The sequence below is a fragment of the Cnephaeus nilssonii genome, assembly GCF_951640355.1.
Source record: "Cnephaeus nilssonii genome assembly, chromosome: 7".
Taxonomy (NCBI): Eukaryota; Metazoa; Chordata; class Mammalia; order Chiroptera; family Vespertilionidae; genus Cnephaeus; species Cnephaeus nilssonii.
Genome location: NC_137078.1, coordinates 79,942,052 through 79,954,386, shown reverse-complemented (window position 1 = coordinate 79,954,386; position 12,335 = coordinate 79,942,052). Strand labels below are relative to the sequence as shown.

Sequence of the window (12,335 nt, the reverse complement as noted above, 5' to 3'; positions counted from 1 at the left end):
TCCCCATTGGTGGCCACGGGGACAGGGTCCCATAAGGACATGGCAACTCCCCAGGAGGCTACGTGGCTGGAGATAAGGTGGGGAGGGACCTGCCCATGAGAAGGGAAGGCAGAGGTCAGACAATGTCAAGGACAGACACGACACCCCCCAGATCTGACTGGGAGCCAGGAGCCTGGGCTGGAGCCACCCCCACCTGCTCCTCACCAGGGTTTCCAGCCCTGGGTGAAGAGGGCACAACTGCACTGCCCAGCACCCTCTGGTTCTAGGGAGGGAAGAGAAGCAGAAACACACCTCAAGGGGGCCCCGTTTTCTAGAAACAGTTCTTTATTTAAAATTTAAAACCATATTACTTCATACAGCAAACTGTGCACTTGGATATATCACAGTGTCTTAAAAAGGAAAATAATCGGATTTGTTTGGAAATTTATTTACATCAGCCTAGAATGATTGGCAAGTAACACAGTTACTATGAAACCCAAATTGTTACAAAATGTTTACAAAAAACTATATTCATAGAAATTCTGCATGTCCACAAAGGGCATCCCCTGAATGGCCCAGAGACCAGTGTGTGGGAACCATGTTGTGTGGGAGCGGGGGCGTCCAGGCACTCCGGTCTGGGTGCTGGGATGGGCCAGGGGTCTCGCATGGTGCTGGCTGGGGGCTCAGCCCAGGGGCTGGGAACCCAAGTCCCCATCACGGGAGGCCCAGCCAGGCAGAGATGGGGTGGGGGTTTGGAGCACAGTGACAGGACCCTCCTCAGGGGGCTGGGTTCAGATGTGCTCTGTCCAGGACCCCTGGGCAGACCCAGAGTTAAGTGCAGACCAGCCTGACCCACGGGGCCGAAGCAGAGGGCAGGCCGCTGGCCACGGGGAAGCCCACTCCAGATCTCTCTCGCCTGCATGCTCCAGAGATGCTCTGGCTCTGACAGGGCAGGACCACTAGCTAAGGGATCAGAATTGCAAAGAACAGACGGACGTGGGAGGAGCGGGGGTGGAGGTCTTCTGGTTCTTCCGGGGGCTCTCTGTCAACTGCCCTGCTGGGGCGGTGCTGCAGGGGAGAGAAGGCAGACAGATGGCGTGGGCCCTGCTGGGACAGGAAGTGCCTTGTTGGTTTCTCATTTTGTGCCCATGTCACTGTCCTGCTCGCATCTCCAGCTCCCCAGTCTCTCTCTGAAGGCTGGCCTCTGGGTCAAATGGAGCTGGGAGGTCATCTGAGGTGGGACAAACTCCTAACTGGCATCACTGGGCCTACAGCTGCTTCCCTGCACCTGCGGCCTCAGAGCTTTGATCTGTAAAGTAGAGACACACTGCGGGGTGACTTGAGGTCTGTCCTAGAAAGCAGGGAACAGGGGCAGGTCAATAACGAGGGCATCGGGGCATCATACTGGCATGCTGGCAATGTCCTCAGGCCATTCTCTTTAAAAAGTGCTCTCCCTAGCCACGAGCTGTGCCCGGTGTGTGGGTGAGTATCGGCGGCAGAGGCCTTTTGAGGGTGTTCCAGGTGGAACCTGACATCTGCTTGCCAATTGTGCAGACAGGCCTTAGAGCAGGTCTCGGGAGCCCAGGACTGGCATCACATCGCTCCCACGTCACAGGCCCTGCTGTCCTGCTTCTGACACTCTCAGAGGGCGACAAGGCTCCTCCCCCACCCACCCTCCCAAGGCGGCACCTGCTGTGCAAGGGTCCATCCGCCAGCCTCCAGGGTTCCCCCTCTTCCTCAGGGTCTGCAGTTCTGGTGAATGCAGGGCTTGCCACACCCCCACCAGGCTCTCTGCATCCCTGGCCCAGGGCGCCTCTGTCCCAGACTTTGCTGCTGTAGCCCCCATCTCTCACCTGGTCCCCACCCATACTGGCTGGGTTATGTACACTCTGTGTGCAGACGTGCAGGGAGGGGTGCATATACACATGGGCTACAGGTCATATATACGCTGTGCATATATATATATATATATATATACAGCATATATATATATATATCTTTTTACATTCATATATATATTGTACAGAACATTCACCTTCTACCAAAAACAGTTTTGTGACTTCACATATGGCCTCAGCTCTGAAATTTTAACTCCAGGGCAAAAGCAGGACTGGAATGAAGGCTTGATTAAATATGGCATGGGGACAGAGGACAGGACCCTTCCACCATGCCAAGCGGCTGGGCCCATTCCAGATGTGTCCACGCCCCTTGGGAAACTGTTCCAGATGTGTCTATTCCGGAGACCTGCCTACAAGATTGGGCTCATTTTCTGCATCTGTCTAGGGGGCTGGGCCAATCCCAGATGTTAAGTCCGTACAGCTGTTTGACCAGAGCTAGGCCCTTCCCAGATGGTGCTCCACACAGGACCATTCCAGATATGGGCCAGAGTCTGGCCTGTTTCCAGATGTTTGTGCATATAGCTGGGGTGGCTCTGGGAGGGATCTGCTTCATACTGAGTGATGAGAAGCAGCTGCAGACCCACCCATAGCACCCCCTGGAAAAGAAGGCAGGGGGACCTTCTGACTGTCCTGGTCTGACTTCCGCCCTCTGAGAGCTTACAGAGGGGGAGTGACTTCTAGCCATTTGGAGTCTTCACCTAATAGTGTTCAAGACCCCTTTCTGTGCCCAGGAGGGAGCCAGCATGAGCCAAGTGGAGTCTAGGCTGTGATGGGGGGGTCTGAGCTGTGTCCCAGCAGAGACCAGTGACAGGTCAGGGGGAGAGAGAGATAAGGAGGGCTTATTGTGTGTGTCCCCTCACTGCTGCCCTTCGTTTGGCCACTTCAAGCAGGTTGAGAGGAGGCACTGGCGTGTGAGGTGGGAGATAGGGGTGGAAGTTGGGGCACTCTTCTGTTTAGGGCCAGCCTGTGGGGCCAGACTGGGACAGTCTAGAACCTGCTCAGGCAAGTCCCACCTTCTGCCCCATCTAAGTCAGCATTTACACTCCCCACCTCTCCCAGCCCCCCACCCCAGCGCCTCTATGCATGTGCCCACGTGCACCCGCCGTGGCTCAGCCCACCCCCGCTGGCAGGCGGGCCTAAACTTGAATTGCCCAGGACCTCCCTTGCTGGGAACACCTTCTCCCACCCCACCCCTCCAGATGTAGTGGAACCTGGAGTCCTCGAGAGACACAGCTCACACTTGGGCAGAAGTGGTTTCCACTGCACTTGGAACCCTGGGCTGGCCTTGAAGACGAACACAGGACATCAGCTAGAAGCTGAACATGAGCCACACATATGGACATAAGCTGGAATGTGGAGGAAGGTCACGCAGCATGTCACCCCATTTCTGTTTTGGAGCCCCCGAATCATTTCAGTATCTTGGGGAACTTCCCTCACTGAATCGTACCTCTGCTATCCCCCGTTCTTCACCTGTTTGATGAAAAGCCTTTCTACCCATGCCCTTCCTTTTCTTTCTCTCATCACAGTCTGTCTATGTGCAGAGCCTCAGAAAAACGTGACATGTCGTCCCTTGAGTGTTATACACAGAAGCACACACGTGTGTGTGATATGAGCATGGATGTGAGCGTGTGCTAAGAAATTATACTGGATGAAGAAAGACAGTTGGTGAGAGCAAATGGGCAAATACTTTCATTAGAATCCTGTTACCTGGAAATTGCAAAAATATGTCATTTTCCCCTCAAACAGGGCACTCTGCCTAGAGCAAAGGAGTCACCAGCCACAAGCTCCTGAAGCGCTCTGCCCCGACTTGTGCCTATGCCTAGACAGTCTTGCAAATCTTGTGACAGAAGATCTCTCCCCACGACAGAAGTGCCAACAGACCCTGGTTCTCTGCCTTCCTGATTGTCCATTTCTGCTCCTGCAGTGAGCTGTAACATGTGTGTGCTTGAACACGCATGTGAGCATACAAACACACACTCACAAACTCCAGTTCCTCATGGCTTCTCACACATGACATGCATGAACCTTGCTGCATGTCTGTCTGGTTCTGTCCTCTCTCCCGCTCTCTGCTGCACACATGAGCCCACACACACCTGTGCACACATGCTCACATGTGGATCCCTTGATGACATGGCTTCTCCTTTAAAACATATTTGGCAATGCTGCAGGTTTTATTCTGTCCTCTACCTTCTGCCATTGGTGCACAAATGCACATGCACACACACACACACACGCACACAATTGTGCATATATATATATATATATATATATATATATACTCACCAGCACCCCATTATGACATGGCTTCTCCTGTTTTTACATGTATGGAGCTCTGCTGCTTGTTCAGAGTTGTCTCCTTCATTCTCAATTCACACACATGACACATGTGTACACACACACACACACACACACACACCAGAACCCAAAGGATTCCCTATTATTGCATGCCCTGGACTCTGTATATGTCCAAATCTGTCCTTCTCTCCCAGCCCCCAAAACTCACACATACAAAGACACAGATACACATAAATGCACCACACACTCTTGCACCAGGAGCTCACGACAGCATGGCTTTTCCTATTGTTACACGTGTTGGCTACACTGCATGTCCAGCCATGTCCGGCCTCTTCTCCTACCTCCCATGCACACAGCCTGTTGGAGCAGCTCTGATTTGTAGGAGGGCCAGTACTTGTCATATGAGCCCGTTGTGCTCTCCTGCTTTGGAAGCCCCTCGGGGGAGCTAGAGATTACCCTTCCCCCCAGCCAAGAAGGTGCTTGAGACCTAAATGTAGCTCTTCCCTAACCAGGCTCCTCAAGCAGAAACAGGAGAGAGGTGGGAGGGGGTGGCTGGTGCCTCTGGGTCCCTGTCCAGATTCAGTCCTCGTCCCCTGCTGGAAGACTGCCCTCTGCCCTTGGCAGTGGGGAGCCCTACTGGCCCTATCAGGTTCTTTTTAAGGACACTTGGCTCCTACACCTTCCATGTCTCATTCTTTCCCCAGACACTTGAAGTCACAGACCTCTAGAACATCCATCACAGCTGGCTGGAACCTACAGACCATCTGGTCTACCCCTCACTGGCACCCCACCTGCTACTACTTCTCTGCCGAATCCCCAAGCCCTACAAGGTCCCAGCTGCTCTGGACAAGAGACCAGGCTCCAGGGTGACCTTGTGTCTTTGTTTGGGGGTCTTTGGTTAATTCTCCAGGAGGCAGCTTCTATCTTCCCACCTTTGGGGCCTCTACCAGCCATGATATCCTGTCCCCCAAAACTTCATTTTTTGGGGGGTATCTTTAGGTTTGGCAAGACCAGGAAGCTGGGAGTTCTTTAAGGCCCTTCTAGTTTTCCCATCTACCCCAAAGTTAGCCTGTGCATGGGACCTGGACCCCTCTTGTGAGGAAGGGTGACTCGGCTTTCACTTTGATCTAGGCTACTCTTCTCCCAGGATGATGAAGATCTTAGGGCCAAGCGGCCAGCAATGGGGAGCTGCTGATGAGTGGACGGCAAACAGGCCAAGCTCCTCATGCCATCAGGGTCTAAAAACAGCTTGGTAACCAGCAAAATAAGATCTCATGATGTGAAGGCCTATGGGATTTCCATGGAACCCACTGTTCCTCTGGGCCTCAAATATTGGCTGAGTCTCTGGGTGTCCTTTTTGAGAGTTCCAGGGAGTTGTCTCTCTGCTAGCCAGAAAGTGGGGAAGAGTTTGCTTCGCCTCTTCCCCCACTCTCCTAAAGAAGTGTGGCCATCGGACATTGATTGTAGAATTCAAAATGGCAGCCTCTCCCAGACCCCAAACTCCTCTTTTTCTCTTTTCCCCTATGGGGCTCTTTGCCTTCAACTCTGCCCAAACAGGGGCTACCATGGTTGGTGCCAAATCCAGGAATTCAGAAGCCTGTGAGCAGCCCCCGAGGGATGAGGTCTTCCCTCTGCCCAGGCATGTGGATGGCCATCCTCTGTCTTTAGCTCCCCACTGTCCCACTGTCAGCCAAATGAGAACACCCCTGCCCTGTCCAGGGTGTGTGTCTCTGGTCTCGTAGTCAAGCCCCAGGAGACCTGGGCTGATGGGGAAGGAGTGGTAATAAAAGAGCTGTTGCCTATTTTCTCTGGCCTCTGCAGGGCCGTGGCAGAAACTTCTGACTGTAGAGGAAGGTGGAGGCGCAGGTGAGTGTGGCCTGACAGAGGCGTGTGCTTCCTTTGGCCTTGGCTGTCTCGGCTGGCAGCTTTAGAAACCCACAGAAGAAACAAGAGGAGATGAAGCTCAAGCAGCTGGCCTGGGGGCCTGCTGGTTTCCCGGTAGGTGAGGGCAGAGGGCTCCTGGCCCAATAGGCAGGCAGCAGTTCCGGCCCCCAAGCCCAGTGTGGGGACAGGGATGTTCCTTCCAGCCTCCTTTGCTTTCCTCCACCCTGCCCTCCGGCCTGCGGTCCCCACCCTACCGGTGCTCAGGGGAACACGGGGGCCAGTGATGTGCTGCAGGTCATGCTGTCCTTGCCTGGAAGCCGGCGGTCATTGAATGTGTGCATGTTGATGACAGCGTCGGTCTTGACCATCATGGGGGGCGGCGGCTTGTGCTTGACCCGACGTTGGCAGGTGAGGGCGAAACGGATCTCGTCGGCCACGGTGCTGCAGAAGGAACGCTGCGGTGGGAGTGAGGCGGAAAGAGCAGATGGGTGAGGCCTGGCCCTGCAATTCCAGCCAACTCCTGCCCTTTCTCCTGAGCCTGTGCTAAGGCCACTAGGTCTGTCACCCCTTCATCTCACTCACCCTCGGCCCCGCTGCAAGATGACCAGTTTATGCAGCAGCTTACAGAGCATCATGTTCTTGTTTGAAGATGAAGCCCTACCCGGTTTGGCTCAGTGGATAGAGCGTTGGCCTGCAGACTGAAGGGTCCCAGGTTTGATTCCAGTCAAGGGCATATGCCTGGGTTGTGGGCTCGATCCCCCCTGGGGGCGTGCAGGAGGCAGCCCAGCAATGCTTCTCTCTCATCATTGATGTTTCTATCTTTCTCTCCCTTTCCCTTCCTCTCTGAAATCAATAAAAATATATTTTAAAAAAGAAAGAAAAAAAGATAGTAGGACAGGTAGTATCATCTTATCCCCATTTTACAGATGAGCACACTGAGGCTCTGACTGGCATATACATTAAGTTTGAGGAGTTGACATGTCTGACTTTTTTCCACTAGATTCTGAGAGCAGGAACCAGTCAGCTCCGCCCCATCGCCTCCCCCCGCCCCCGTCCATCCCCCCCCACATGAGCCCAGCACCGCACTAGTCCTGGCTCAGAGTCAGGATTTAAGAAAGACTTGAAATGTGTGGAGGGCTTCAACTAAGGGGAGCTAGGCTCCTGCAGGGCAGTTGAGTGGCAGTGGCCTCCTCTGGCCTAGGTCCCTGTGAGTACCGAAAGCAACAGCAAAAGTGCAGCATTGCCTGCGTGTGTATGATGGCAGAGGTTGTCCTGCAGCTTGACTGGAAGGCAGTGGGGACCACTGATGCCCAGTGAGGCCAGGGCATCAGCACCGGACAGCTGTCCAAGGCTGTGTGGTGCAGGGGAACGGGACCTGGCTTTGAATTCTGGCTCTGCCTCTTACCAGCTGTGGGACCTCTCCAAGCTCCCTCTTGTTCCCCCACGAAACACAGGACATCACCCTCACCTGCCTCTCTTTATTCTGAAAATAGTGACTGAGCCCCTACTATGTGCCAGGCACTATGCTAGGTGTTAGGCACACAGCAGGGAAAAGGACAGGCAAGGTCCCAGTCCTCGGGGAGCTTATGGTCTAATGATGGACGAGAAACAGATAACAAACACGTAAGCAAGTAATTTCAGTGATAACTATTGTTAAGAATACAGCAGTGGAATGGGACAGGGAGGGTTTGGGAGTAGCGACAGGTGGGAAGGCTCCTTGAGAGGTGACATTTGAGCTGAAACCGAATGAGCAGAAGATGCCGAGAATACGGCACTCTGGGGGGTCATTTCAGGTGCTCGGACAGCACGGGCAAAGGCCCATGGCTGAAACATGTCGGGCGCGTTAAGGACTCAAAAGGAGGCCGATGTGTGTGCAGCAGAGAAGAGGGGTGGGGTGGGTGGGAGGAAGTCAGAGGGGTGGGCCAGGGCCAGAACCTGGAGGCTTTTTGGTGGAATTTGGAGCTCATTCCAATTACAATGAAAATTCCTAAAGAGTTTTTTTTAAATGTAATTTTTCCAGCCATTCCTGATTATTGGACATTTAGTTTTTTTCCTGTTCTTTCTCTCTTCCTTCCTTCCTTCCTTCCTTCCTTCCTTCCTTCCTTCCTTCCTTCCTTCCTTCCTTTCTTTCTTTTTCTTTCTTTCTTTTCTTCACAAAATAATTAACACTTCAATGAACATTTCTGTAAACATGACCACACATATCCTTGGCCACTTCTATGGGTGCACTGCTGACGCAGGCTTACTGTTACAGAGGACGCCATCTCCTTTTGGACAGATGTGAAAGCTGCCTGTGTTTAATGGTCCCCTGTACACACGACTTAACAGCCATCTCTCCCCACACTGGCCCCGCGTCGCTGTGAGCTTCGGGGTGAGCGGCGCTTCCCCCCGCACAGCGGCCTTCCCCGCTCAGGTGCTCACTGAAACCACGCTGTACACTTTCTTAAGACGCCAATGCCAGGCGCTACCACAGACCAATTAAAACGGAGTCTCCGAGAGCGAGGCCAGGGCATTAGCACTTAAAAAACTCTCTTCCTGTGATTCTAATTTGCTCCGGGGACCCAGAGCCACGCTTGAATTAATCAGACAGGTTGAGTCGAGGTTCTCCCATCTGAACGCTTGGGCCGAACCTCTCTCTTCACCCTTTTCTTTTTTAAACTTTTGATTATGGAAATTTCCAAATACATGCAGAAGGAGAGAGAACAGGATAATGAGCCCCCGTGTAACCATCACCCAGCTCCCATAATTACCCTGGAGGGTCTGATGCAGGGGAATGGCCTGGTTTGAATCAAGTTTTAAGCGGCGCTGGCTGTGGATGGGGAGTGGGTGGCAGGGAGGAAGCGTGGAGGCAGGAAGGCCGGGCCGGAGGCTGAGGCGTGGTCCGGCTGGGGAGGACGGGGCTTGGCCTGGCATGAACAGCAGGGATGGGAGGTTTGCTCAGAGTCGGAGCAGAGGTGGGCCTGGCCGGGCTTCCCGCTGGATGGGATGCAGGGTGGGCTATGATGAGGATGGGGTCAGACACTACCTTGGGCCTGGCGCGCAGGAGGTGTGACCCCAGCATAAGCCCCGTTCTTCCGTCTCCCTCCCTCTCTGCCTCCCTTTCCGGTCCGGGTGCCAGTGCTCGGGGCTCACCTGCTCTCGCTCTGCTGTTTTGCGGAGTTTGTACACAAACTCGCCCACGGCCACCAGCACGGACAGAACCAGCCCGGCGGCCAGGACGATGAAGATGCCCCCGATCTTCTGGATCCCCAGGGCGCTGGCCTCCTTGTTCTCCTCCTCGGGACACCCGCTGCCCCGCCACCACTTCTCCTTCATGATGTGCAGCTTGTCCTCCTCCTGCAGCTGCAGGATGGCGATGGTGATCTTGTCCCGGTACGGGGAGCCTGAGGTGGGAAGCGGAGACATGTGTCAGCGGCGCTCGCGCCACCTGTGGTGCGCCTGGTCGGCGTCAGCCACGATCACTAGCCCTCTTGGTCAGCTCATAAAAGGGGCACCCAATTGCCAGAAGTCTCTCTTCCTATATGGCACCTGGGTGGGAGGAAGGGTCCTCACCTGGGCCGGGGAGTCTTGCTTATGAATCACTGTGTCGGGGCTGCCTCAACGGGGGTGAGGCCAGGAAGAGAAGGCATGACCTCTGAACTGCCCCCACCTCTTGGCCCCAGTTCTCTGCTTAGGCCAGGGCTGACCTCGCAAGGTGCACGGCTCCACCCCTGCATCTCTGGGCTAAGGAAATGCCACCTTGCTAGGCTCAGCGGGAGGAGCTGGGAGTGGGAGCAGGAGACTGTGTGTGGGAGTGGATGTGAGGGCCTCGCCCAGGCCTGACCCCTGACCCCCACACGCAGCCCCTCGCTCACCCATGGGCGTGCCGATGCCGTAGCCCTTGGAGTCGATGAGGCCCCCGATCTGGGTGAGGTTGCAGTTCCTCTGGGTGACGTACTCGATGGTGGTGGACTCCATGAGCAGCGCGTAGTCGGCGGTCAGCGTCCGCTGGATGCCCTCCTCGTTGTTCTTCACCAGCGCCGAGGGCTTGCTGCTCATGAAGGCCCACATCTTCTCGAAGGTGGAGATCTTGGATTTCTGGGCCGCAGGGAGGGGGACGCACACAGTTACCGAGCACACTGGGGACCTCGCCTGGCAGCGCTCCGGGCATGGAGCTCTGTCTACAGCCCTCAGAGTGATAAAGCCAAGAACCGGACGCAGGCCCCCCTGTCTGGAAACCCTTGGCTCTTTACCATGGCACACGTGGTTTTCACACTTTTAAAAATTTAATTTTCTTCCTCTAATATTTCCTGGATGATTACACGTGCAGGCCCTGTTCTAAGGGCTTCACTGCATGTATTCACTGAGTCTTCACAGCAATCATAGGAGGCAGGTACGTTAGCCCCATTTTACAGATGGGGAAACTGAGGCATGACTAAGTAACTTTCCTGAGGTCACTCAGGTACTAAGTGGCAAAGCCAGGCTTGAAACCCAGACCTGCTGGCTCCAGGGTCCATGCTCCTAACCACTGACTTGCATGGCTTCACAGAAACTACTGTGAGGGCAGAGAGGGAGAGGTGGATGCCGATGAGGGCAAAGCTCGGTAGGAGCTGCTGTGCTTGCGCTGCCTGGCTGGGGAGAGTCAGAGGGCACTGGGGCCAGGAGAGGGGGCTGACACCGCATGTCCCCTGCTGCTGGGGAGAATGGGCAAACCGGGTGCATGAACTTCATGAGACTTCTGGGGAACTTAGTGCCGGCCAGCTGCCTGCTCTGATCAGGGATTGGCCCTGCCCCCACTGATCCCAGGGGAGCAGGTGGCTCTGCGGGCCCCATTGTACCCGGCGGTTTCCAAGTCTGGCTGCGCCTGTCTGTGATGTCAGCCTGTCTGACTGGCACCCGGCCCAGCTCTGGTGTGCGTGATGGCATGGGTGTGCTCACACAGGCTGGCGCGGGGCTGGGGATGGGCAGGAGATGGGGAAGAAACTTCCAGGAGTCGGGGCAGTGGGGGTGGGGAGAGGTGGGGTGTTCCCTAGCTCCATAAGGACTGTCCCCTCTGACAGTGGCTCCTGGAGACGCAGGTACTCCAGGAGGAGGAGAGGCCTCCGAAGTAGCAGGGGGGAACCCACGAGGAGTTCCACCTGAGCCCAGATTCTGTCAAGTACCAGTGATTGCTCCTGGGCACAGGGTCTGGGGGCACCTTCACAGACAAGCAGCCCCTCCTCACCTGCAAGTTTATCTGCCCCCAAAGCCAAAGGCCTGAGATGTCTGGAGCTTAAATGGTTCCACCAGAGCTGCAAGCTGGCCGCTCCCAGCTCTTCCTGGGCCTCAGACTGTTCTATTTTCAGCTCTTCCTGCTCTCAGCTACTCCACCTCCATAGTTACTCTCTTACTTCTGCAACTCTTGCCTCCAGACCTTCTGTGCTCTCCAGCTAGTCCATCCACCCAGCTATTCCTCCACCTCAGCTTCTCCTGCAGCCCCAATGCCCGCCCCCCACGAGCTCCTATTACCCTTAAATACATCCCCAATTTCCAGCTCTTCCGACTCCCCAGACATTTCTTATTTTCTAGATAATTTCTGATATCCAGACTCTTCCACCCTCCAGCTTCTTTTAGCCCTCAGGTTCTTTCCACTGTGCTGCTTTTCCTGCTCAGATTCTCTGTGGCAGGAAGTTTCTATATGGCTCCAGTGATCTCCATCGGGGGACTCATGTCCTTGTGTAATCCTCTACCCCTACATGGGGGCTGGATGGACAGACTTACTTTGAAATCCCTCCCACCCCCATCCCATAGCTATGGGATGTCGCTTGGAAATTAGGTTAGTGAGACTGAACTATCATCTTGCTTGCACTCTGCTTGCTGCCCTGATGGAATCCACTGCCATGCTGTGAGTCGCCCAGTGGAGAGGCCTCATGGCCAGGAACAAAGGACAGCCTCCAGCTAATGGTCAGTGGAGAACAACCACAGAGGAACTGAATCCTGCCAACAGCCACGTGGGGGAGCTTGGAAGTGGAGCAGCATTAGCCGACACCTTGAATGTAGCTCATGAGACAACCAATCAAGAGGACCCAATCAAGCTGTGCTGAACCCTGACCCACAGACTGTGAGATCATAAATGTTGTTTTAAGACACTAACTTTTGAGCCGAAACTGGTTTGGCTCAGTGGATAGAGCGTCGGCCTGCGGACTGAAGGGTCCCAGGTTCGATTCCGGTCGAGGGCATGTGCCTTGGTTGCGGGCACATCCCCAGTGGGGGGTGTGCAAGAGGCAGCTGATCGATGAATCTCTCTCATCGATGTTTCTA

General features: G+C 54.7%; 1 protein-coding gene across 1 annotated transcript in view; it reads right to left on the bottom strand.

The window, feature by feature from the left end:
- Window positions 1–391: 391 nt before the first annotated feature.
- Window positions 392–12,335, bottom strand: part of GRIK3 (glutamate ionotropic receptor kainate type subunit 3) — a 207,064-nt gene continuing 195,120 nt past the window's right edge. Inside the window, exons 14-16 of the mRNA XM_079777705.1 lie at window positions 9,911–10,133; window positions 9,189–9,439; window positions 392–6,511 (exon numbers count right to left, since the gene is read on the bottom strand). Of these exons, the coding sequence (XP_079633831.1) occupies window positions 6,317–6,511; window positions 9,189–9,439; window positions 9,911–10,133 (669 nt within the window). The 3' untranslated portion in view covers window positions 392–6,316. The remainder of the gene's footprint in view (window positions 6,512–9,188; window positions 9,440–9,910; window positions 10,134–12,335) is intronic.